Genomic DNA, 26,775 nt, shown 5'->3' on the forward strand with positions numbered 1-26,775 from the left:
TGTCTCCATTTTGTTTCCCTCTGTCTCCCTGCATTGGTTCCCATCCCCCTGCCATATTAGTTTAACTCTTCCCCAATAGCACTAGCAAACACTCCCCCTCGGACATTGGTTCTGGTCCTGCCCAGGTGCAGACCGTACACTGCCTCCTTGGGTATCTTGGGTTGCATAAGCGGGCCAGCGTTGGACTGGTCATCATCATCAATGTGATGAGCAGCAGAATGCTTGCTCAGTTGTGGGCACATTCGCTAAAGATGCCCCACTTCCGAACAGTCTTTACCGATGTACTGTTTAAACTGACACTAATGAGACCGATGATAGTCCCCACAACGCCAACAGGATGAAATTGGATTTGTACCAGTTGGTGGACTTTGAGCAGCTAAGGTTTCACATAAGTAGTTGAGTTGGCCCTGCCATAAGCAGCTCTGCCAGATGACGATACAATCTTGTTTACAGTACTCCGACTCTTCGATGATATCTGCCTTAAATTATCATCAGTCGCCATGCATGCCTGGGCAGTCGCGATGGTCTTGCTCAAATCCAGCGTTTCTGTAGCCAATAATTTCCGAAGGTTAATGCCTATCACAAAGAAATCTCGCAGCATGTCTTCCACTGCGTTTCTGAACTTACACGGCTCAGCCAGACGTCTTAGGTCAGCAACGAATCCCAACACATCCTGGCCCTCAGCACGAACATGTGTGTAGAAGCGATAGCGTGAAATGACGATCCACTCTTTTGGCTTGAGATATTCACGTACCAGAGCGCACAAATCCCCATACTCTTTGTCCATTGGACGTGCAGGCGAGAGAAGATTCTTTAGTGAGGCCATAAATTTTCGGACCACAAACGGTGAGGAGAACCGCCCTGCGCCTAACTGCGTCACCAGCTTCCTCCATTTTGTTGGCCACAAAATATTGATCCAAGCGGTCGATAAAATCTGCCCAATCCTCACCATCCATGAATCTCTCCAGAATTGTGCATGCGAAGGTTCTTAAGTTACCTCATCGCCACATGTAATGCATATAATGACTTGAAAGATTTGTTACTGTAAACTCACTCAGGTGCAAACCTAGTTCATCTTTATTCATGCCCAAAGTGTCCACATGACATGATACTCGCTCTTGTATGCCAGGGTCCGCGCACATGCGCGTACAGCCCGATGACCTCTGACAGTGGCGCCCCTTGGTGTTTAGTGACCCCATGCATCAATACATAACAGTAACCTTCAGGGCTGCTGACCAAAGGCCGTGTGGCTCTTTGATGGCCGGCGCAGACACGATGGGCCGAAATGGCCTCCTTCTGCGCTGTAAATTTCTATGTTTCTATGTTTCAAAACTTTGCCTCATTCAGTGTTGACACAGTTTACCTTTGGAGAAATCGAAGGAGCACTCATGTGCAAGGTGTTAGCTGTGGCTCAGTGGTCAGATGGCTGTGGGTTCAATTTGCACTCCACAGGCTTGAGCAGTGCAATACCTCAGCAGTACTGAGGGAGTACTGCATTGTCGGAGATGCTGTCTTTCGGATGAGACATTATACCTTCTCGGGTGGGCATAAAAGATCCCATGGCACTATTTTGAAGTAGAGCAGGCTGTTAACATAGAAACATAGAAAATAGGTGCAGGAGTAGGCCATTTGACCCTTCGAGCCTGCACCGCCATTCAATAAGATTATGGCTGATCATTCCCTCAGTACCCCTTTCCTGCTTTCTCTCCATACCCCTTGATCCCTTTAGCCATAAGGGCCATATCTAACTCCCTCTTGACTATATCCAATGAACTGGCAAAAACAACTCTCTGCAGTCGTGAATTCCACAGGTTAACAACTCTCTGAGTGAAGAAGTTTCTCCTCATCTCAGTCCTAAATGGTCTACCCCTTATCCTAAGACTATGTCCCCTGGTTCTGGACTTCCCCAACATCGGGAACATTCTCCCCGCATCTAACCTGTCCAGTCCCGTCAGAATCTTATACGTTTCTATGAGATCCCCTCTCATCCTTCTAAACTCCAGTGAATAAAGGCCCAGTTGATCCAGTCTCTCCTCATATGACAGTCCAGCCATCTCTGGAATCAGTCTGGTGAATCTTTGCTGCACTCCCTCAATAGCAAGAACGTCCTTCCTCAGATTAGGAGACCAAAACTGAACACAATATTCCAGGTGAGGCCTCACTAAGGCCCTGTACAACTGCAGTAATACCTCCCTGCTCCTATGCTCAAATTCCCTAGCTATGAAGGCCAACATACCATTTGCCTTCTTCACCGCCTGCTGTACCTGCATGCCCACTTTCAGTGACTGATGAACCATGACACCCAGGTCTCGTTACATCTCCCCCTTTCCTAATCTGCCGCCATCCAGATAATATTCTGCCTTCGTGTTTTTGCCCCCAAAATGGATAACCTCACATTAATCCACATTATACCACATCTGCCATGCATTTGCCCACTCACCTAACCTGTCCAAGTCATCCTGCAGCCTCTTGGTGTCCTCTTCACAGCTCACACTGCCACCCTCACCATTCTCACCGGTGTCACGACCAATATTTATCTCTCAACCAACATCACTAAAAGCAGATTATATGGTCGTCATCACACTGCTATTTCTGGAACCTTTCTGTGCGGAAATTGGCTACCGCGTTTCCAACATTACAACGGTGACTAAACTTCAAAAGATAATGAATTGGTTGTAAAGCACTTTGGGAAACCTTGAGGTAATGAAAGGCACTATGTGAATATAATTTTTTTTTTCAGAAATCCAGTCTAGATCATAAGAAACAATTGTTAAACTCCTAGGTCCCACTAATGCACAAATAGATTTAGGACAGTGGGAATCGACTTTCATAAAAAGTGGGCACTCAGACTGCTTAAGAAAGTGACTGACACAGGTGTATCCTGGAAGATATCTAATGTAGTCCTGAATGTGTAACATGGACAATCCCTCTGATTTGAACATTTCTAAAAGGAATGCTAGATGTTTTATTCCTATTTTTGTGTTTTATTATCTGAAGGCCTTGGTTTTGAAAGTTAGTAATGTTTTCAAATAACTCTTCACCAGCAACAAAGGAAGCATCAGAACACAAGCCCCGATATCACCTGTCTCAGGCCTATCCTGTCCCTGTCCAGCTTTGAACTTTAGTTCAGTTAGACAGACCTTCACAACACAGAGATATAATACATTTATTTTTACTAACCTCTATTTGGATCACCATCAGTTAACAAAATAATCATGGAGACACTTCTTTCAGGCAGTTGTTTTTCTTGATGGGCTTTGTCCAGAAGGTTTACTGCTTCCAGCATCGGATCATTTATATTTGTTCCTACAACAAAAGAAAATATCACCTTGTCTTTTAACATTTTGCAGGCTGGGTAGAATGTTACCTGATTGTGCCATGCTACAAAAATATAAGTAGGGCAACTAAATTTCAGATATTAAAGCGTCAATTTAAAAAAAAAATTATTCATTCATGGGTTGTGGGCGTCGCTGGCAAGGCCGGCATTTGTTGTCCATCCCTAATTGCCCTTGAAGTGGTGGTGGTAATGAGAAGGTTGTGTGGTGAAGGCACTCCCACAGTACTGACTTTAATGTAGCTGTTTGGTACAACTCAGTAGCTAAGAGTTAACCACATTGCTGTGGGTCTGGAGTCACATATAGGCCAGACCGGATAAGGACGGCAGATTTCTTTCCCTAAAAGACATTAGTGAACCAGTTTTTTTTGGACAATCCGATAGTTTCATGGTCACCATTACTGATACTAGCTTTTTAATTAAAAATTTATTTAATTAACTGAATTTAAATTCCCCAAGCTGTCGTGGTGGGATTTGAACTCACGTATCTGGATTACTAGTCCAGTAACATAACCACTGCTATGTATTTAACCCCTTGTAACCTGCATCACACCTGACCACCAGAGGGCCTACCCGTTGGAGTCCCAATGGATCCCAGCATCCCTTGGGAGCACAGTATATAAGAAGGCCACCCAAGAGGTACCTGCACTCTGGAATCTTAATAAAGGAGCTAAGGTCACACTTGCTCATTAAACACAGTATTCAGTCTGACCATTTATTATGAATGTAACAATTGGCGACGAGGTAACGAACAACCGCGCGAAAATGCAAAGAACAGTCAGCATCCCAGAGAAGTTCTCAAAAGGGGATGATTGGGAGGCCTTCGTGGAAAGATTCGACCAATACTTCGTGGCCAACGAGCTGGAAGGGAATGAGAATGCTACCAAATGAAGGGCGATCCTCCTAACTGTCTGTGGGGCAACAACCTATGGCCTCATGAAGAATCTCCTGGCCCGGGCAAAATCAACAGAGAAATCCTACGAAGAATTGTGTACGCTGGTCCGGGAGCACCTAAATCTGAAGGAAGGCATGTTGATGGCGAGATATCGGTTCTACATGTGTCAACAATCGGAGGGCCAGGAAGTGGCGAGCTACGTCACCAAACTAAGGCGCCTTGCAGGACATTGTGAATTTGAGGGATTCTTAGAACAAATGCTCAGAGACTTTTTTGTACTGGGCATCGGACATGAGACAATCCTTCGCAAACGTTGACTATAGAAACTCCGAATCTGAGTAAAGCCATAACGATAGCCCAGGCATTTATGTCCACCAGCGACAACACCAAGCAGATTTCGCAGAATAAAGAAGTTTCGGCCAGTACTGTGCATAAAGTAATGTCAGTTTTGAGCAGAACCGAACAGGCAGAACGTACACGCTGGCTGCTGTGGCCCGACCTCAATTGACCCAGAGTCTGCTGTTCTGTTAACACAAGGCAGTTAACACCCTGTTGGCGCTGCGGAGGTGATCATCGGCCCCATCAATGCCTCTTTAAGCACTATGCGTGCAATGGCTGCAGAACAATGGGACACCTCCAAAGAATGTGCATGTGAGCTGCAAACCCTGCAAACCACCACATTGCAGAGGAAGATCGATCCACAGTGGATCAGACTGAATTGGAAACTCGTACTGAGGAGGCAGAGGTGTACGGGGTACACACGTTCACGACGAAATGCCCACCAATAATGTTGAAAGTTGAACTGAACGGCATTCCAGTGTCTATGGAGCTGGACACGGGGGCAAGTCAGTCCATAATGAGTAAAACAGCCTTCGACCGGCTGTGGGGAAAGAAGGCACAAGCTCAGTCCCATTCACACCGAACTAAGGACTTACACCAAGGAACTAATCCCTGTAATTGGCAGTGCTGAAGTCAAAGTCTCCTATTATGGAACAGTATACAAACTCCCGCTGTGGATTGTGCCAGGAGATGGCCCCAAGTTGTTTGGCAGAAGCTGGCTGGGGAAAATCCACTGGAACTGGGACGACATCCGAGCGCTTTCGTCCATCGACGATACCGCATGTACCCAGGTTCTAAGCAAGTTCCCTTTGTTATTCGAGCCACGCATTGGAAGCTTTTCGGGGGCGAAAGTGCAGATCCATTTGGTTCCAGGTACCCGACCCATCCACCACAAGGCTTGGGCGATACCGTACATGATGCGCGAAAAAGTGGAAATCGAGCTGGACAGGCTGCAACATGAAGGCATCATTCCGCTGGTGTAATTCAACGAGTGGGCCAGTCCGATTGTTCTGGTACTCAAGGAGGATGGTATGGTTAGAATTTGCAGGGACTATAAAGTAACAATGAGCCGTTTTTCGCTGCAGGACCAGTATCCGCTACCCAAGGCAGATGACCTATTCGCGACTCTGGCTGGAGGGAAAAAGTTTACCAAGCTGGAACCTGACCTCGGCCTACATGACACAGGAGCTGGAGGAGTCTTCGAAAGGCCTCACCTGCATCAACACGCACAAAGGTCTGTTTATCTACAACCGGTGCTCGTTCGGGATTCGGTCGGCCGCAGCGATCTTCCAGCGGAACATGGAGAGCCTGCTAAAGTCGGTTCCTTGCACAGTGGTCTTCCAGGACGACATATTGGTTACAGGTCGGGTACCATGGAGCACTTGAAGAATCTGGAGGAGGTTCTTAGTCGGTTGGATCACGTGGGGCTCAGGTTGAAACGCTCGAAGTGTGTTTTCCTGGCACAGGGCGTCGAATTCTTAGGAAGGAGAATCGCAGCACATGGCATCAGACCCACCGACACCAAGACGGAGGCCATCAAGAACGCGTCGTGACCACAGAACGTGATGGAGCTGCGGTCATTCCTGGGGCTCCTTAACTATTTTGATAATTTCCTACCTGGGTTAAGCACCCTGTGAGAACCCCTACATGCACTACAGCGCAAGGGAGATGACTGGGTATGGGGGATTCACAAGAGACTGCCTTTAAGAAAGCCAGAAACTTATTGTGTTCTAACAAACTGCTTGTTCTGTATAACCCATGTAAACGATTGGTGTTAGCTTGCGATGCGTCGTCATACGGGGTCGGGTGTATGTTACAACAGGCTAATGAATCGGGAATTTTGCAACCAGTTGCGTATGCATCCAGGAGTTTGTCCAAGGCCGAAAGGGCCGGCAGCAGGTTGGAAAAGAGGCTCTGGCGTGCGTTTACAGAGTAAAAAAAATGCACCAGTACTTATTTGGCCTCAAGTTCGAGCTCGAAACTGACCACAAGCTGTTCATATCGTTATTCTCGGAGAGCAAAGGGATTAATACCAATGCCTCTGCCCGCATCCAAAGATGGGCACTCACGCTGTCGGCATACAACTATGTAATCCGCCACAGACTAGGCACAGAGAACTGTTCAGATGCTCTCAGTCGGCTACCATTGCCCACCACTGGGGTGGAAATGGCACAGACAGCGGACTTGCTCATGGTCATGGAGGCATTTGAGAACCAGATCAGGACCTGGACCAGCCAGAATCCTTTACTGTCCTTGGTAAAAAAACTGTGTCTTCCATGGGAACTGGTCCAGTGTCCCAGTGGAGATGCAGGAAGCAATTAAGCCATTCCACAGGCCCAAAGACAAATTATCCCTGCAGGCGGACTGTCTTTTGTGGGGCAATCGCATAGTCTTGCCCAAGAAAGGCAGAGAGACATTTATTTGCGAACTGCACAACACCCACCCAGGCATCGTAATGATGAAAGCCATAGCCAGATCCTACGTGTGGTGGCCTCGCATCGACTCAGATTTAGGGTCATGCGTGCGCCAGTGCAACACTTGCTCACAGTTGAGCAAAGGACCCAGAGAAGTACCGCTAAGTTTGTGGTCCTGGCCATCCAAACCGTGGTCGAGGATTCATGTAGACTATGCGGGCCCATTCCTAGGCAAAATGTTTTTGGTTGTTGTAATTGCTTACTCAAAATGGATTGAATGTGCAATAATGTCTGTAAGCACATCCACGGCCACCATTGAAAGCCTACGAGCCATGTTTGCCATGCACGGCATGCCTGATGTCCTAGTTAGCGACAATGGGCCGTAGTTCACCAGTGGTGAATTTAAGGAATTCATGACCCGCAATGGGATCAAACTTGTCATATCTGCCTTGTTCAAGCCCTCATCCAACTGCCAGGCAGAACAGGCAGTTCAGACCATCAAGCAAAGCTTGAAACACGTGTCGGAAGGCTCCCTGCAGACCCGATTGTCCCAAGTACTGCTCAGCTACCGCACCAGACCCCACTCACTCACCGGCATTCCCCCAGCTGAGCTGCTCATGAAAAGAGTGCTTAAAACAAGGCTCTCTCTTGTCCACCCTGATCTACAGGATCACGTGGAGAACAAGCGGCATCAACAAAGTGTGTACCATGACCGCGCAAATTTGTCATGCGATATTGAGATCAATGATCCTGTGTTTGTGCTCAATTATGGACATGGTCCCAAATGGCTTGCTGGCACGGTCACAGCCAAAGAGGAGAGTTGGGTGTTTCAGGTCAAACTGACCAATGGACAAACACACAGAAAACACTTGGACCAAATCAAACTGCGGTTGACCAACAGCTACGAACAACCTGAAGAGGACACCACCAACTTTGACCTTCCAACACACACACAAGTGGCAACTGACATCACAGTTGACCACGAAACTGAACTCATCATCCCCAGCAGCTTGGCAAGGCCGGCTGCCCAACAGCCCAGTGAAGAACTGACCAACCCACCCACACCAGCATTTGTACCAAGACGATCGACAAGGGAGTGCAAAGCCCCAGATCATCTCACCTTGTAAATAAGTGCACTGTTGACTTCACGGGGGAGTGATGTTATGTATTTAACCCCTTGTAACCTGCATCACACCTGATCACCAGAGGGCCTACCTGTTGGAGTCCCAAGGGATCCCAGCATCCCTTGGGGGCACAGTATATAAGCAGGTCACCCACGAGGTACCTGCACTCTGGAATCTTAATAAAGGAGCTACGGTCACACTTGCTCATTACACACAGAACTCAGTCTGACCATTTATTATGAGTGTAACAACCAATACACTACCGTACCCTTTGACTACCGTTTTTTAACAATCAAGAAATTTCTCCCGGGACAAAATTCCAAAGTGTAGCAAAGCGGGTTGTCAGTGCAACTACATCCAAAGGATTAGATTCCACCCAGTCAGGGCACGTCGGCAGGTGTCCTGATCCATCAGCAGACAGTGGCCTGGCCGAAAGTCACGCTGCTAGAGTCAGCCCGAGGTCCAGAGAGAGCGACCCAAATTCACTGGTACAGCTTTGGAGGCCTTGGTCCAGCTATTGGACAGGAGGAGACAGATCCTGTTTGAAGCAGAAATCACTCCAAGAAATACCTCCACTGCCAGTGGGAAGAGATTTCCCAGGAAGTTAATGCCAGGAGCTTAGTTCCGGGGTCATGACTGCAATGCCAAAAGAAGTTCAATGACTTCACCCGAACTGAGAAGGTAAGAATCTTGCCGATCACCTCAACAACTTTCGCCTCACATTTGCTTCTCTTCATTCTCCCAAAATCATTGCAATATACTTTAGTCCACCTTCTTCTCGCTGTACCTCCGAATCTCACCACTACTGCAAGGTTTACTTTCCCAGATCTCACATCTTACACACAACATATGAACTATACGACCATGATGGACACAGTGTAAACACCTTACGAGGATGCCACTGAGACACTATTATTTCATGCAGGAGAAGGTTGTGCACAACTTACAACAGAAGCCTGCAATCAGAGAAGGCCGAACCCTGCCTGCTTAGCATCTACCCTGTGGAAGAAAAGGTGCTTGCCATCACAGGCAGGGGAAGAGTCATACAAACATGGCTATAATGAGTGACGGGGCTGGGGGAGACATCTTGCAGGTTTTCTTCACACCTTATCCACTTTTTCCCTTTTTACTTCCATCTCTCCACACTCACTCTGCATGACAAGCTGCAGCCACTTCTAACTCTGTTCGCCTTTCACACTTAAAGCTAATCCTCACCCGTCCATTTCATTTCAGGTACTGAAAATGCGGATACACCTCTGCCAAGGTCGTCCACAAGAGCCATCTGAAGTGTCCTTCACATCTGAAGGCGATAGTCCTCTTCGCCCAATCACCAGCTTGTGACCCCATGACCTGGTTGAAATAAAGGTGGCTGTGCAACAGGATGAATGAATCATGACTACTACTAGGAAACTGAGCACAGACATACATGATGTGCTGCCTGTGGTCACAAACCAACTAGACATTGAGAGTTGTGGAATCCCTTTCCATTCATAAAGATACCAAGCTGGTGAAGAGGAGCATGCAAGGCAATGTGCATGCAGTCTATGGCACCTTGCACTCTGGGGAAGCCTGCAATGCGGGAGAAGCCTCGTGTTCTCTCATTATGCTTTTCTCTGTGCATTAGAAGAGAGATGTCGAGAGCTCCAGAGATGTCCCGGATACAACGGTAAACAGCAGACTGGGAGATGTCACTGATATCACCTGCTGCAGCCTGGACACTGCCTGTTGCATAAAAGCTAACGGTCACAGTGACCTTGACAGCCACAGGCAGTGCTCTGCATGCCTTGGTCTGAGGCTTGACTTGTGGTTGCAGCAGGTGCCTTAGCTTGGTGATAGTCCCCTTTGTGAAGCGAAGGTGCCTGACACATTGCTCCTCAGTGAAGTTAAGCTGAAGAAGTGCTCCTTGAAGACCAGCTGTGGGTATGGCCTCTTGCGCTGTCCCCTCCACCTCTGGAAGTCCAAATACACCACATCCAATGGTTCCCCTTTATCCACCCTGTTCGTTACATCCTCAAAGAATTCCTGCAAATTTGTCAAACATGACTTTCCCTTCATAAATCCATGCTGACTCTGCCTGTCTGAAATATACTTTTCCAAATGTCCTGCTACTGCTTCTTTAACAATGGACTCCAACATTTTCCCAACCACAGATGCTAGGCTAACTGGTCTATAGTTTCCTGCTTTTTGTCAGCCTCCTTTTTTAAATAGGGGCTTTACATTTGCAGTTTTCCAATCTGTTGGGACCTCCTCAGAATCCAGGGAATTTTGGTAAATTACAACCAATGCATCCACTATCCCTGCCGTTACTTCTCTTAAGACCCTAGGATGCAAGCCATCAGGTCCAGAGGATTTATCCGCCTTTAGTCCCATTATCTTACTGAGTAACACCTCCTTAGTGATTGTGATTGTGTTAAGTTCCTTCCCTCTATAGCCCTTTGACTATCCACTGTTGGGATATTTTTAGTGTCCTCTACCGTGAAGACTGATACAAAATATTTGTTCAGAATTTCTGCCATCTCCATGTTCCCCATTACTAATTCCCCGGCCTCGTCCTCTAAGGGACCAACATTTACTTTAGCCACTCTTTTCCTTTTTATATACCTGTAGAAACTCTTGCTATCTGATTTTATATTTCGTGCTAGTTTACTTTCATAGTCTATCTTCCCTTTCTTAATCTTTTTTTAGTCATTCTTTGCTGGCTTTTAAAAGCTTCCCAATCTTCTGTCCTCCCACTAGTTTTGTCACTTTGTATGCCCTTGGTTTTAATTAAATACCATCCTTTATTTCTTTAGTTAGCCATGGATGGCTATCCGTTCTGTTATACCCTTTCTTCCTCACTGGAATATATTTTTCTTGAGAGTTATGAAATATCTCCTTAAATGTACACCACTTCAGCCGTCCTACACTTTCATCTATTTTCCGAGTCCACTCTGCCCTCATACCGTTGTAATTTCCTTTATTTAAGCTTAGTACGCTGGTTTGATATCCAACTTTCTCGTCCTCCATCTGAATTTGAAATTCAACCATGCTGTGGTCACTTATTCCAAGGAGATCCTTTACTAGGAGATTGTTTATTAATCCTGTCTCATTACACAGGATCAGATCCAAGATAGCCTGCCCCCTGGTTGGTTCCATTACATACTGCTCAAGGAACCCGTCCCTTATGCACTCTATGAACTCTTCCTCAAAGCTACCCTGACCAATTTGATTTCTCCAATCAAAATGTAGGTTAAAATCACCCATGATTATTGCTGTTCCCTTTTTACAAGCCCCTGCTATTTCTTGGTTTATACTCTGACCAACAAAGTTGCTATTGTTAGGGATCCTATAGACTATGCCTACCAGTGACTTTTCCCCCTTATTATTCCTTATCTCCACCCAAACTGTTTCAACATCCTAATCATTTGAGCCAATATCGTTTCTCACTATTGCAGTGATTCTATCCTTTATCAACAGAGCTACCCCACCTCCTTTTCCTTTCTGTCTGTCCTTCCGAATTATCAAGTACCCATGAATGTTTAGTTCCCAGTCTTGGTCACCTTGCAACGTCTCTGTTATAGCTACCAGATCATACCCATTTGTAACTATTTGTGCCGACAGCTCATCTAATTTGTTACGAATGCTACATTCATATAAAGAGCTTTTAAATGTGTTTTCTTACCATTTTCTCCTGCTATGGCCCCAGTTTCTGATACGCTTATGTTTATAAATTCTGTCCTTTCCTGTCACGCTCTGGTTTTCGTTTCCTCCAATGCTACCCTACTCCATTGCCTTCACCTTGCTCTTTGAGCTTTTAGGTTTCTGCTCACCTGAACCCTCCCCTCCACCACTCAGTTTAAAGCTCTCTCTGCAGCCCTAATTATTCGGTTCACCAGGACCCTTGACCCAGCACATTCCAAGTGGAGTCCGTTCCGACGGAACAGCTCCCTCATAGCCCAGTACTGGTGCCATTGCCCCAGGAACCAAAACCCATATTTTGAAGAATAAGTATTTCCCTACATTAAGCTTCCCCATTAACTAATTTTGAAAAATATAGTACAATAAATTCTCATTTTTTTACTGATGAAAACAGTAATCTTTACCTCCTCTGGCATAAATGGTTCGCACAAATGTTTTAGCTTCATTCACATTGTCCGGAGTTGCTTGAAATATGGAATCTCTCCATGTTTCAGCATTATGATCAAAGATAATAATTGCAAAATGATCCTTTGTGTCCATATCATCTAAAATTTTTATAAGAGCTTCATTTGTCTGGAAGGGATGAAACATCAGTCAGCAACTGTAACTTAAGAGCATGGACTTTAACAACCACATTAACTGTAGAGCACAACAGGCTTTGATAGCATTTTCCTCAACATGTTGCTGTGCCATGAAGATGGCCCCTATGAATCACAGACAAACACTCAATGAATAAGAGCGTGCACCGGTAACTTTGACCAAATAATTTTGAGATTGACTTGCACTCAAGTAGATTTAAGAAGCATGCTGTGGGGACTGTATAAAATGTTATTGTTAATTGCTCCTTAAATCAGAAGTAGCAATATAGAATTTAACTCTGTGTTACAGCAACATTTGCAAGAGATTCATACTAAAGAGATTATGCCATATTCATGAAATTAACAAAACATTTGTTAGATGAAGGGTTACACCCAAAACATTAGCTTGTCTTTTTTTTAAAACCGATGCTGTGTATTTCCAGCATTTCTGCTTTGTTTCGAGAATGTTTGTCTGCAAGTTGTGCCGGGGTGCGGGGAAGATAACCATCAAATACAGCTTTGCTCCGAAGCGGCCTTTTCTTAATGTAGGGCCATTTATACTTTGTGCCCTACCTTTTTGCAGGTATCTAGTGGCCAATTCTACAATGGGGCTGATTATCGGTCCTATACATTTATAGGTCAATTAATGCTATATTATTATTAATTTAAGAACGTAGGAGTACAACACGTTGTAGTCTGTATTTAATCTAGCAAGACATCTGCATACACTCTTATTGGGGTTGTCATGTATTCGACTGTCAATGTAATCCATGTATAAACTGACCTAAGTTGTACACCGTGAGAACATTGACCACAAGAGCTGAACTTGTGGGAGATAGTTCCAAACCTGGACTTTCAGGTATAAAAGGGGAAGCTCCACCCATCTTCTCCACTTCAGTGCTGGCAAATAAAGGTTACTGGTCACAGAGTGACCTGATCTCTAGTATGGGCCTCATGTGCATTTGTACTGTATAGTAAGGACATATTATTGGTGACGAGAAACTGGGATTTAAACCACGCGAGCATGGCCACTAGCAGCACAGACGAGATGATTGGGACGATTTTATTGAGAGACTACAGCAAAGTTTCGTCACTAAGGAATGGTTGGGACAGGATTCGGCCGACAAACGCAGGGCTCATCTCCTGATGGTTTGTGGATCCAGGACGTACTCCCTGATGAAAGATCTTCTAGTGCCAGAGAAGCCGGCGGACAAGAGCTCAGTAAGTTGATCGGGGAACACTTTAAACCGGCGAGCAGCATGCACATGGCGAGACACCGGTTTTACATGCACCGGCGGCGAGAAGGGCAAAGCGTTCCAGACTTTGTGGCAGACCTCCGGCGACTGGCAAACCTATGTAAGTTCCCAGATGCATGCAGAGCGAAGATGCTGCGAGACTTTTTTATTGAGGGCATCGGGCACGCTGGGGCTTTCAGGAAACTGATTGAGACCAAAGACTTGACCCTGGAAACGGCGGCTTTGATGGCCCAGATATTTATCTCAGGGGAGGAAGAGACCAGAATGATGTTTGACAAAAATCTTGGTTTAAATGCAGCAAATGGACAGGGAGTCAACATTGTTAATGCGACAGACAGGAACAATTGGACATGCCCGAGCATGTAGTCGAACCCAAACAGGGAATTCAACAGAGACAATGGCTAGCTGAACGGCGATTCATGCCATTGCAAGGGACAATGCGGCCAGTAATGGGGCCATCGACACCTGTCAATGGTGCGCTTAAGGACAGTTACAGAGACAGTCAGAGACGATCGACTGGTAATGGACCTTTTGTTTCCAACAACGGCTCATGTTGGAGGTGTGGAGGCAAACACACAGCCAGAGCTTGCAGGTATCAGCAATATACCGATGTAAGCCCTACGAGGCCAAATGCACACTGGGGGGAAATCACTGGAAGCTGAAGTTCAGCGAGTTCATGTGGAGCACATATACAGTTCATACACCAGCCACCGATAATGATGAAAGTGTTCCTCAATGGCATTCCAGTATCAATGGAACTAGACACGGGGGCCAGCCAGTCCCTGATGAGTATCAAACAGTTTGATAAGTTGTGGGCGTCCAAGGCCAGGGGGCCAAAATTATTGCCGATTGACGCACAGCTGCGGACATATACAGGGGAGATCATTCCGGTGCTAGGCAGCGCCACGGTAGTCGTGACCCACAAAGATTCGGAGAACAGGTTGCCACTCTGGATTGTCCTGGGGGATGGTCCCACACTGCTGGGGAGGGGTTGGCTTGCTGTCATGAACTGGAAATGGGGCGATGTCAATGCAATTTTTTCTGTGGAGCAAATATCATGCTCACAGGTCCTGGACAAATTTGACTCACTATTTCAACCCGGCATCGGCACTTTCATGGGGACCAAGGTAGCGATTCACATAAACCCGGACGCCAGGCCAAAACACCACAAGGCCAGAGCGGTGCGTGATGCGGGAAAAGATAGAAGGCGAATTGGACCGCCTGCTGAGGGAAGGCATCATCTCGCCAGTCGAATTCAGTGACTGGGTGAGCCCGATTGTGCCGGTGCTCAAGGCGGATGGGTCAGTCAGGATATGTGGTGATTACAAGGCCACCATCAATCAGGTGTCACTCCAAGACCAGTACCCGCTACCGAGAGCGGAGGACCTATTTGCGACGCTATCCGGTGGCAAACTTTTTTCAAAATTGGACCTGACCTCAGCTTACATGACCCAGGAGCTGGTGAATGAGTCGAAGAAGCTGACCACCATCACGACACACAAGGGGTTGTTTGAGTACAACAGATGTCCGTTTGGGATTCGCTCGGCCGCCGCGATCTTTTAACGAAACATGGAAGGTCTCCTCAAGTCAATTCCAAGGACAGTGGTTTTTCAAGACGACATCCTAATCACGGGTTGTGATACTGAAGAACACCTCCACAACCTGGAGGAGGTGCTACGCAGACTGGACCGGGTAGGTCTGTGACTGAAAAAGGCGAAGTGCGTTTTCCTAGCTCCAGAGGTAGAATTCCTGGGGATGAGGGTAGCAGCAGACGAGATCAGGCCGACTGCGTCCAAAAAAGAAGCAATCCAGAGAGCACCCAGACCCCGTAACACGACAGAGCTGCGTTCGTTTCTGGAGCTCCTGAACTATTTTGGTAACTTTCTTCCCAAATTGAGCATGCTGTTAGAGACGCTACACGTGCTCCTATGCAAAGGTCACGAATGGGTCTGAGGGGACAGCCAGGAAAGGGCTTTTGACAGAGATCGTAATTTGTTATGCTCCAACAATCTGTTAACACTATATGACCCATGTAAGAAACTTGTTTTAACGTGCGATGCATCGTCCTATGGGGTCGGGTGTGTTGCAGCATGTTAATGCCAAGGGTCAGTTACAGCCGGTAGCTTATGCCTCCAGAAGTCTGTCCCAGGCAGAAAGGGGCCACGGGATGGTAGAAAAGGAAGCGCTTGCATGTGTATATGCAGTAAAAAAAATGCACCAGTACCTGTTTGGCAGGAAATTTGAGCTGGAGACAGATCACAAACCCCTAATGTCCCTTTTGGCCGACAACAAGGCCATAAATGCAAATGCGTCAGCCCGCATACAGAAGTGGGCACTCACGTGAGCCACATATGACTATACGATTCGGCACAGACCGGGCACTGAAAACTGCGCCAATGTACTAGGGGAGTAGTGCTGGACAGGCTAATGGGACTCAAGGTAGACAAGTCCCCTGGTCCTGATGAAATGCATCCCAGGGTATTAAAAGAGATGTCGGAAGTTATAGCAGATGCATTCATTATAATCTACCAAAATTCTCTGAACTCTGGGGAGGTACCAGTGGATTGGAAAGTAGGTAATGTAACGCCTCTGTTTAAAAAAGGGGGCAGACAAAAGGCAGGTAATGATAGGCCGGTTAGTTTAACATCTGTAGTGGGGAAAATGCTTGAAGCTATCATTAAGGAAGAAATAGCGGGACATCTAGATAGGAATAGTGCAATCAAGCAACATGGATTCATGAAGGGGAAATCATGTTTAACTAATTTACTGGAATTCTTTGAGGATATAATGAGCATGGTGGATAGAGGTGTACTGATGGATGTGGTGTATTTAGATTTCCAAAAGGCATTCGATAAGGTGCCACACAAAAGGTTACTGCAGAAGATAAAGGTACGCGGAGTCAGAGGAAATGTATTAGCATGGATAGAGAATTGGCTGGCTAACAGAAAGCAGAGAGTCGGGATAAATAGGTCCTTTTCGGGTTGGAAATCGGTGGTTAGTGGTGTGCCACAGGGATCGGTGCTGGGACCACAACTGTTTACAATATACATAGATGACCTGGAAGAGGGGACAGAGTGTAGTGTAACAAAATGTGCAGATGACACAAAGATTTGTGGGAAAGCAGGTTGTGTAGAGGACACAGAGAGGCTGCAAAGAGATTTAGATAGGTTAAGCGAATGGGCTAAGGTTTGGCAGATGGAATACAATGTTGGAAAATGTGAGGTCATCCACCTTGGAAAAAAGAACAGTAAAAGGGAATATTATTTGAATGGGGAGCAATTACAACATGCTGCAGTGCAGAGGGACCTGGGGGTCCTTGTGCATGAATCCCAAAAAGTTAGTTTGCAGGTGCAGCAGGTAATCAGGAAGGCAAATGGAATGTTGGCCTTTATTGCGAGAGGGATGGAGTACAAAAGCAGGGAGGTCCTGCTGCAACTGTACAGGGTATTGGTGAGGCCGCAGCTGGAGTACTGTGTGCAGTTTTGGTCACCTTACTTAAGGAAGGATATACTAGCTTTGGAGGGGGTACAGAGACAATTCAGTAGGCTGATACCGGAGATGAGGGGGTTATCTTATGATGATAGATTGAGTAGACTGGGTCTTTACTCGGAGTTCAGAAGGATGAGGGGTGATCTTATAGAAACATTTAAAATAATGAAAGGGATAGACAAGATAGAGGCAGAGAGGTTGTTTCCACTGGTCGGGGAGACTAGAACTAGGGGGCACAGCCTCAAAATACGGGGGAGCCAATTTAAAACCGAGTTGAGAAGGAATTTCTTCTCCCGGAGGGTTGTGAATCTGTGGAATTCTCTGCCCAAGGAAGCAGTTGAGGCTAGCTCATTGAATGTATTCAAATCACAGATAGATAGATTTTTAACCAATAAGGGAATTAAGGGTTATGGGGAGTGGGCGGGTAAGCGGAGCTGAGTCCACGGCCAGATCAGCCATGATCTTGTTGAATGGCAGAGCAGGCTCGAGGGGCTAGATGGCCTACTCCTGTTCCTAATTCTTAGAGTTCTTATGCATTCAGCAGGCTCCCACTAGACACCACCAAGGGGGCAACCGAGCATGCTGCTGAGATGGTCATGGCTGTTGAAACTTTCAAAAGCGAACCTCACCCGTGACAGCCCGTCAGATCAAAGTCTGGACAAATAGAGACCCGCTACTGTCTTTAGTCAAGAAATGTGTCCTGAATGGGGACTGGGCAACCACGTACGGGGCATGCCCTGAGGAATTTAAACCATTGCACAGGCGCAAGGATGAACTCTCGATTCAGGCCGATTGCCTACTATGGGGTAACCGAGTAGTCATGCCCCAGATGAGCAGAGAGGCGTTCATCCGAGAACTCCACAATGAGCACCTGGGCATTGTCATGGTGAAGGCAATTGCCAGGTCACACGTTTGATGGCCAGGGATAGGTGCAGACCTGGAACTTTGTGTTCGCAGGTGCAACACGTGTGCCCAGCTGGGCAATGCACCCAGGGAAGCCCCCCTTAGCTCTGGTCCTGGCCCGCCAAGCCATGGTCACGCATCCATGTGGACTACGCAGGCCCTTTCATGGGAAAAATGTTTTTGGTTATAGTAGACGCCTACTCCAAATGGATTGAATGTGACATTCTCAATTCAAGCACATCCTCTGCCACGGTAGAAAGTCTACGGGCAATGTTCGCTGCCCATGGTCTACCGGACGTCTTGGTCAGCGACAATGGCCCGTACTTTACAAGCATTGAATTCCAGGACTTCATGGCAGGAAATGATATCAACCATGTCAGAATGGCACCGTTCAAGCCGGCCTCAAACAGCCAGGCGGAACGAGCAGTGCAGATAATCAAACAGGGGATGCTCAGAATCCAAGGGGGTTCCCTACAAAGCCGCTTATCACGCCTCCTGTTGGCCAATAGATCCCGACCACACTCGCCCACAGGGGTTCCACCCGCAGAGCTGCTAATGAAAAGGACGCTCAAAACCAGCTTATCCCTTATACACCCCACCATGAAAGAAATTGTTGAGAGCAGGTGCCAGTCACAATGTGATTACCATGACGGGAATGCGAGGGCACGATGTATTGATGTCAATGACCCTGTCTTTGTCCTCAACTACGCTGCAGGGCCCAAATGGCTCGCAGGCACTGTGATTGCCAAAGAGGGGAATAGGATTCTGGTAGTTAAACTTAACAATGGACAAATCTGCCCCAATCACGTGGAGCAAACAAAAAGAAGGTTCAGCAACCCCATAGAAGAAGCAGAGGAAGAACACGATGTAGAGTTCACACCACCACAGGTGACCGAACACCGGAACCAAGTGGAGGAGAGCCCAGTCACTGTGGGCAGTCCGGACAGGCCTGAGGCACCGCAAACAGCAGACACTCAGGCCAGCGCCCAACAATCGGAGCCCCAACTTAGGCGCTCTACAAGGGAGCGTAAACCACCAGAGAGTCTTAACTTGTGATCCCAATAAGACTTTGGGGGGGAGGTGATGTCATGTATTCTACTGTCATTGTAATCCATGTATAAACTGACCTAAGTTGTACACCGTGAGAACATTGACCACAAGAGGTGAACTTGTGGGAGACACTCCTAACCTGGACTTTCAGGTATAAAAGGGGAAGCTCCACCCATCTTCTCCACTTCAGTGCTGGCAAATAAAGGTTACTAGTCACAGAGTGACCTTCTCTCTTGTATGGGCCTCGTGTGCATTTGTACTGTATAGTAAGGACATATTAGGGGTCTTTGTTAGGTTAGAGATAATATGCATCCATTATTTCCTATTGATCCAAAGCGGGGAGGAGTCTGTGCTCTCTGTCTATCAGTGGAAATTCACGTGCTGAACTGAAATAATCAGTGTTTGTGGCCCTGTTGACTGATAATCAATCACCTGATGGCATGCCTGATATCAATAGTGTTTCCTTACTGCTGGAGCAGTGCAATGAAGCACCAATGCAAATTGCTACAGAGGTCAGGTAGACAGACTCAATCCTTCATGCGACTGATATGCCCGTCTCCATTATCTGCTGTGGGGAGGTACTGAATGAAAGTACGTCACCTCAGAGGGAGGGAAAAGGCAGAACACTTCATGTGCTTCCCAGTGAACAGTTGAACAACATGTGGCGTCATCTGTGGCTCAGTGGCAGCATTCTTGCTTCAGTGTCTGAAGGAGACTCGAGCACAAAATATAGGCTGACACGAGAATGCAGTAATGAGAGAGTGTTGCACTGTCGGAGGTGCCGTCTTTCAGATGAGATGTTAAACCGTGTGCCTCTCAGATGGATGTAAAAAAATCCCATGGCACTACTTCAAAGAAGAGCAGGAGAGTTCTCATTAGTGTCTTGGTCAATATTTATCCCTCAACCAACATGACTAAAATAGATTACCTGGTCATTATCAAACTGATGTTTGTGGGATAAGTTATTTACACATTGGCTGCCATGTTTCCTACTTTACAACAGTGATTGCACTTTAAAACTGCATTGGCTGTAAAGCTGTTTGGAACATCCTGAGGTCATGAAAGCTGCTATTTCAATGAAAGTTTGTTTCTGCTTTCTCATATTGGTAGATGTTTAGATCAAGTTAATCACTATTTTGGGGGCAGGTTGTGTAGACCTGGGAAGAAAATAGCAAGAGAAAAACAGAGGGATTCCCATCCTTCCCTTCCGCACTGAAAACTTTTCTTACCTGCTGCATTTTAGTCCCCATCATAGATCCGCTGTGGTCTATCACAAAGATAACGTTTTTAGGGATTCGGGATAGATTAGCGGGTGCGAAATGATGTACAAAATATCCATTTACAATCTGAAAAAACATAAAATCAAAACTCAGCAGAATAATCAGCAGAGTCATCAGAGGCTTGCATTTTAAGCATAATTTTCAATTACCTGAACACTACCAGCAGACAGATCTCTATTGACATCATACTGTATGATGAAGTCTCCATCCAGAATTGTTTCATGACAATCAGGACACTTGCGCTGTTGCTCAAGCGTTGGTTTGAAGGAAACGTGCGCCTGAATGAAGCAGTGACTCAATGTTAATTTATCCAGTTATTGTTCCAGTAAAGCTTTTATTTAAACAAAAAATATGAACAAAGTCACATACCCTTGTTGCAGTAAGAGTCTTTTTCACAATTGAAGTCAGATTATTTATTAGGAACTTTGCATCAACATCCAGAAAGGCAATGCCTTGTGGTTCAAAAACATGTACATCAATCTGGAAACAGCAATTCAAAATGTAATATTTAATCACCAAGTGGGAAAATCAAACAGAGCCAAAGCTAAAATATATTGGTAATGTTGCTACTTTAGAAATATACCTGGAAATGATTGACAAGTTGCTTGGGTTTTACTCTGATGTTCATCTCATATTTCCCCAGGTTACGTTTTAATAATTCTTCATAAGTTAATTCAAATATGACTTTTTTGGCTGGTCCAATATTTACTAACACTTTAAATGTCTCCATTTTTCTTCCGGATGTTCTTTGGAAATCAAGAAACAAAATGCAGAAGTTAAAATGTTATTGTCACGTACACACAAGATAATAGACATCCGAGAGAGAGAGAGAGAGAGAGAGTGTGTGTATGAGGAAAGGTTCTCATTGTCTTCCTATCGTATGCTGCTGTCCCACAGCGAGTTTTACATCATACTGACTAAGGCTGTTAATAAAGAATGTCATTATTTGGGGGGCAGCAAATGAAAGACTTGCGTTTATATAGCGCCTTTCACGATCTCAGGGTGTCAGCCACCGAATTACTTTTGAATTGTAGTCGCTGTTGTAATGTAGGGAAACGCGGCAACCAATTTGGGCACAGCAAATGTCTCACAAACATCACTGAAATAAATGACCAAATAATTTGTTTTAGGTGTTGGTTAAAGGAACTAACTCAAATGGACAGAAGAAAATAATTTCAAGGTATAACTTAATCTCAGTTTATCGGCCGGAATCTTGACCTTGCGCGCATGCGGGTCGTGTAGCAGGTCAGGAACCCGATGTTGTGAGCAGGGCATTCTACAATGAGACTTTTACTTAAAGGCCCAATTAAACCAGCCATGTGCGTTTCCAGGTACAATTAAATGGAGCTGGTCTGATGACATCATCGATGGATTGTTTCCAGTGCCGATATTTAAAGCAGTCTTGCACACATCTCACTTGAAGATTGATGATGGAGTGTTCAAGGTGATTTCCGGTAAGTCTGTTTGGGGGTGTGAAAAGCTGAGGCAGGGTGGACTGGCACAGCACAAAAGAGTCACGACAGTTGCCAGGGAGACTGGCACACACATGCATGATGATCTTTTTATGGGTGCAGACGAGCTGCACATTAAGGGAGTGGAAGCCCTTGTGGTTCCCAAACACTCCCATGATGTGGAGGGGTCTTGATGACCACATGTGTGCAGTCGATGATGCCCTGCTCCTGTGGGAAGCCAGCCAGAGCCACACTGCTGAGTGCTCGTTCGATAACACTGGCTTCATCAGTGGCAAAGTTGACATAATTGGTTGACTTGTCAAACATGTCCAATTGGGTGGTTTCATCAATGGCCGGCTGACTGTGAGATCCTGCAAATGTCCCTGCAGATCCCTGGAAGGAGCCTGAGGCGAAGAAGTTGAGGGCGGTGGTGACTTTGACAGCCATTGGTAAGGAGTGTCTACCAGGTCCTCTGGGCAGCAGGTCTTGTTCCAGCAAGCTAAGAATGTCTGCGACAACCTGGCGCGATGACATGAGCCTCCTTCGGCACTGTTGCTCAGTCATGTTGAGGAAGCTCATCCTCTGCCTGTATACCCTGTGTTGGGGGTATCGCCTCCGGTGCAGTGCACCCCTGTGCTGACCCCCTCCCTCCTGTGCAGCATCGGGTCATTGAGACGAAGGCTGCCATTGTGACTGCTGCTACTCTTCTTCTTCGGCAGTCCTCTGGAGTCGAGGGTGACTTGCTTCCACACTAAAATTATTTCTAAGCTGACTGATGAGACCAATGCGAGATCTACAGTCTCTGTTACAGGTGGGGCAGATGGTGGTTGGCGGGGTGGGTGGTTGGGCTGCTTGATTTGTCATATGCTCCTTCCGCTGTTTGTACTTAGCTTCCGTGTGCTCCCGGCAAAGAGACTCGAGGTGTTCGGCACCTTGTCGGATGCTTCTCCTCCACTTTGAGCGGTCTTGGGCCAGGGATTCCCAAGAGTCGGTTGGGATGTTACATTTTTTCAAGGAATATGAGGGTGTCCTTGACGCATTTTCTCTGCCCTTCTGGGGCTCACCTATTGTGACGTAGCTTGGAGTAGAGTGCTTGTTTCGGGAGTCGATTATTCGGCATGCGGACAATGTGGCCCGTCCATTGGAGCTGATCGAGCGTGGTCAATGCCTTGAGGCTGGGGATGTTGGCCTGAGAGAGAACACTGATGTTGGTGCGCCTATCCTGCCAATGAATTTGCAGAATTTGCTGCTGGTGGCGTTGTGGCTGCTGATTCTGGTGTGCATGGTGCTGTTGGTACTGGGGCTCACCTTTATCCATTTCTGAAGTCCAAGGTGAGACAGTGTAAGCTTCATCCATGCTGAAGTAGTTGTTATGAATAGAAAAACTCCAGAGTGCCTAAACAACATGGCAGCCAACCTTTTATACTGGCCCTGCATATGTGTGCAGGGGACCATTAGGACTCCAACAGTCGCGTCCTCTGGTGGAAAGTATTACATAGTTACATACATAACATCACTCCCCCCCCCCCTAAAGTCTTCGGTATAAGTTATTTACAAGTTGAGGCAATCCGGAGCCCTTCGCTCCCTGGTTGATCGTCTAAGTTCAAACCCTGGCGTGTGTGAGTTGGTCGGACCATTGCTGCACTGCCCCGAGGCTGGTCTGACCGGACTGTCAGGAATGGTGGTTTCATCCTCGTGATTGACAGCGAGGTCGATTGCTGGTTGGATGTGTGTTGGTGGATCGTCGATGGTGATATCCTCTTCAAGTCGTTCCTGGTTGTCAGTAAATTGCAATTTGGTCTGATCTAAATGCTTTCTGCACGTTTGGCCATTTAACAGTTTGATTCTCTTTCTTGGCCAAAACAGTGCCAGCAACCCACTTGGGACCATGACCGTAATTCAGGACAAACACAGGGTCGTTAACATCAATGTCACGTGAAACAGCCGCACGATCATGGTGCATGTTCTGCTGGTGTCGCCGGGTTTCCATGTGATCATTAAGAGCCGGGTGGACTAGGGAGAGCCTGGTTTTGAGGGCTCTCTTCATTAACAATTCTGCTGGAGGAACCCCGGAGAGCGAGTGGGGTCGCGTCCGGTAATTGAGCAAAATGTGAGACAAGCGCGTCTGTCATGCGTTTCATGCTCTGCTTGATTGTTTGGACTGCCTGTTCCGCTTGACCATTGGACGCGGGCTTAAACGGAGCAGACCTGACATGCTTAATGCCATTGCGGGTCATAAACTCGTTGAATTCCGAGCTGGTGAAACACGGTTCATTGTCGCTGACAAGGACGTCGGGCAAGCCATGGGTGGTGAACATGGCCCAGAGGCTTTCAATGGTGGCTGTGGACATGCTGGATGACATGATTACGCAAATAAAAAAAAATTCAATCCATTTGGATTAAGCGTACACTACTACTAAAAACATCTTTCCTAGAAAGGGGCCGGCAAAATCTACGTAGATCCTGGACCACGGTTTGGAGGGCCATGACCACAGACTCAGTGGAGCCTCCCTTAATGCATTGCTCAGTTGCGAGCAAGTGTTGCACTGATCCACGCATGACTCCAAGTCCGAGTCAATGCCGAGCCACCAAACATGCGACCTGGCAATTGCTTTCATCATGACAATGCCTGGGTGGGTACTGTGTAGGTCACGTATAAACATTTCCCAGCCTTTTTTTGGCAAAACCACTCGATTGCCCCATAAGAGACAATCCGACTGAATGAACATTTTATCTTGGCTTAATTTCATCTTGCATTTCCCTGGGAACGGCTGACCAGTTCCCATTTAGGACGCAACTCTTTACTAATGATAGCACAGGATCCTGGCTGATCCAGGTCCTGATCTGGCGAGCTGTGACGGGTGACCCCTCGCTCTCAAAGGCATCAATGACCAGTAGCAAGTCTGCGGGCTGCGCCATTTCAACCCCAGTGGTGGGTAATGGTAGCCAGCTGAGAGCATCGGCATAGTTTTCAGTGCATGGTCTGTGGAGAATAACAGTCATGAGCGGATAATGTTAGTGCCCATCTTTGGATGCGGGACGAAGCATTGGTGTTTATACCTTTGCTCTCTGACAACAGCGAAATGAGCGGTTTGTGGTCAGTTTCAAGCTCAAACTGAAGTCCAAATAGGTATTGGTGCATTTTCTTAACCCCATATACACATGCTAACACCTCTTTCTCGAGCATACTATAGGCTCTCTCAGTCTTAGACAGACTTCTAGACACATATGCAACCGGTTGGAGGTTGCCCGATACATTGGCTAAACGTTTACATGGATCATAGTGTACAAGTAACTTATTTGAACATAGCAGGTTCCTGGCCTTCTCAAAGGCTGTGTCTTGAGATTTGCCCGAACCCCAGTCGTCACCCTTACGTAGCAACATGTGCAAAGGCTCCAACAACATGCTCAACCCGGATAGAAAGTTACCGAAATAGTTGAGGAGTCCCAGGAACGAACGCAGCTCTGTCACATTCTGTGGTCTGGGTGCATTCTTGATGGCCTCTGTCTTTGAGTCTGTGGGCCTGATGCTGTCTGCTGCAATCTTTCTCCTTCTGGCACCAGGAACACACACGGAGTGTTTCAGCCTGAGTCCCACTCTGTCTAAGTGACTTAGAACCTCTTCCAGGTTGTGTAGGTGTTCGATGGTATCACGACCGGTGATTAGGATGTCGTCTTGAAACACAATGGTTCGTGGAACAGATTTCAGCAAACTCTCCATGTTTCTTCTGAAAATGGCTGCAACCGAGCAAATCCCAAAAGGGCACCTGTGGTATATAAACAGCCCTTTGTGTGTGTTGATGCACATCAGTCTTTTCAAAGATTCAGCCAGCTCCTGTGTCATGTAGGCGGAGGTTAGGTCCAACTTGGCGAACGACTTCCCCCCGCTAACGTTGCGAACAGGTCATCCGCCTTGGGCAGCGGGTACTGGTCCTGTAGTGAGACTCGGTTAATTGCTACCTTGTAGTCTCCGCAGAATCTGACCGTGCCATCGCTTTTCAACATCGGTACAATTGGACTCGCCCACTTGTTGAACTCAACTGGCGATATGATTCCTTCGCATTGGAGTCTGTCCAGTTCGATCTCGACTTTCTCCCTCATCATGTACGGAACCGCCCAAGCCTTGTGATGGACGGGCCGTGCATTAGGGCCTAGATGGATCTGTATCCTGGCGCCTGTGAAGTTGCCGATGCCTGGTTTGAATAGCAAGGGAAACTTGCTCAGCACTTGAGCACACGAGGCGTCATCTAATGAAGATAGTGCTTTGATGTCGGTTCTAATTCCATCTAATCTTTTCTAGCCAGCTTCTGCCGAACAGCATTGGCCCATTGCCTGGAACAATCCACAATGATAGGTCATGCACAGCTCCATCATACGATACCAGTCATTGGAAGTGCAGCAGTGAAGGTATGAGCTCTTTGGTGTAGGTACGCAGCTTTGTATTAATCGGGCTCAGTTTGGACCTTTGTGCCTTATTGCCCCACAGTTTCTCGAAAGCCTTCTGGCTCATTATTGACTGACTCGCACCTGTGTCCAACTCCATAGATACTGGAACTCCATTTAATTTGACTTTCAGCAGAGCTCTTGGTGGTGAAGCTATGTACCTCATACACTTCTTCCTCGGGTTGAGTTGCCTGTGCTGCGTGATCCGCACTGGATCGGTCATCGTCTGCCACGTGATTTGTCGCAACACGTTTGCACATTCGCTGGAGGTGCCCCATTGTTGCTCAGCCTTTGCACACGTAGTGCTTGAATCGACATTGATGGGCCTGATGATTACCCTTGCAGCGCCGACACAGTGCTAATGGATTCACATTCACCGCCGATGGCAGACTCTGAGTCATCACAGGTCTTGCAGCCACAGACGTATAGGCCTTGCCATATGCAGTTCGGCCTGCTAGCGACGTCATTTTATGCACAGTACTTGCTGGTAAGCTTGAGAAGATATCTGTTTGGTGTTATCGTCCGTGGCCATGCATGCCTG

At 46.8% G+C, this 26,775-nt stretch overlaps 1 protein-coding gene across 1 annotated transcript in view; it reads right to left on the bottom strand.

Annotated features, from left to right (window-relative positions):
• LOC139276762 (inter-alpha-trypsin inhibitor heavy chain H3-like) overlaps positions 1-26,775 on the bottom strand; it is a 202,633-nt gene that overhangs the window by 164,082 nt on the left and 11,776 nt on the right. The window contains exons 6-11 of the mRNA XM_070894771.1: positions 20,924-21,086; positions 20,710-20,820; positions 20,490-20,618; positions 20,290-20,406; positions 12,189-12,357; positions 3,181-3,306 (exon numbers count right to left, since the gene is read on the bottom strand). Coding sequence (XP_070750872.1) covers positions 3,181-3,306; positions 12,189-12,357; positions 20,290-20,406; positions 20,490-20,618; positions 20,710-20,820; positions 20,924-21,086 — 815 coding nt within the window. The remainder of the gene's footprint in view (positions 1-3,180; positions 3,307-12,188; positions 12,358-20,289; positions 20,407-20,489; positions 20,619-20,709; positions 20,821-20,923; positions 21,087-26,775) is intronic.

This window comes from Pristiophorus japonicus, chromosome 12 (genome assembly GCF_044704955.1).
Source record: "Pristiophorus japonicus isolate sPriJap1 chromosome 12, sPriJap1.hap1, whole genome shotgun sequence".
In the NCBI taxonomy this organism is placed as follows: Eukaryota; Metazoa; Chordata; class Chondrichthyes; family Pristiophoridae; genus Pristiophorus; species Pristiophorus japonicus.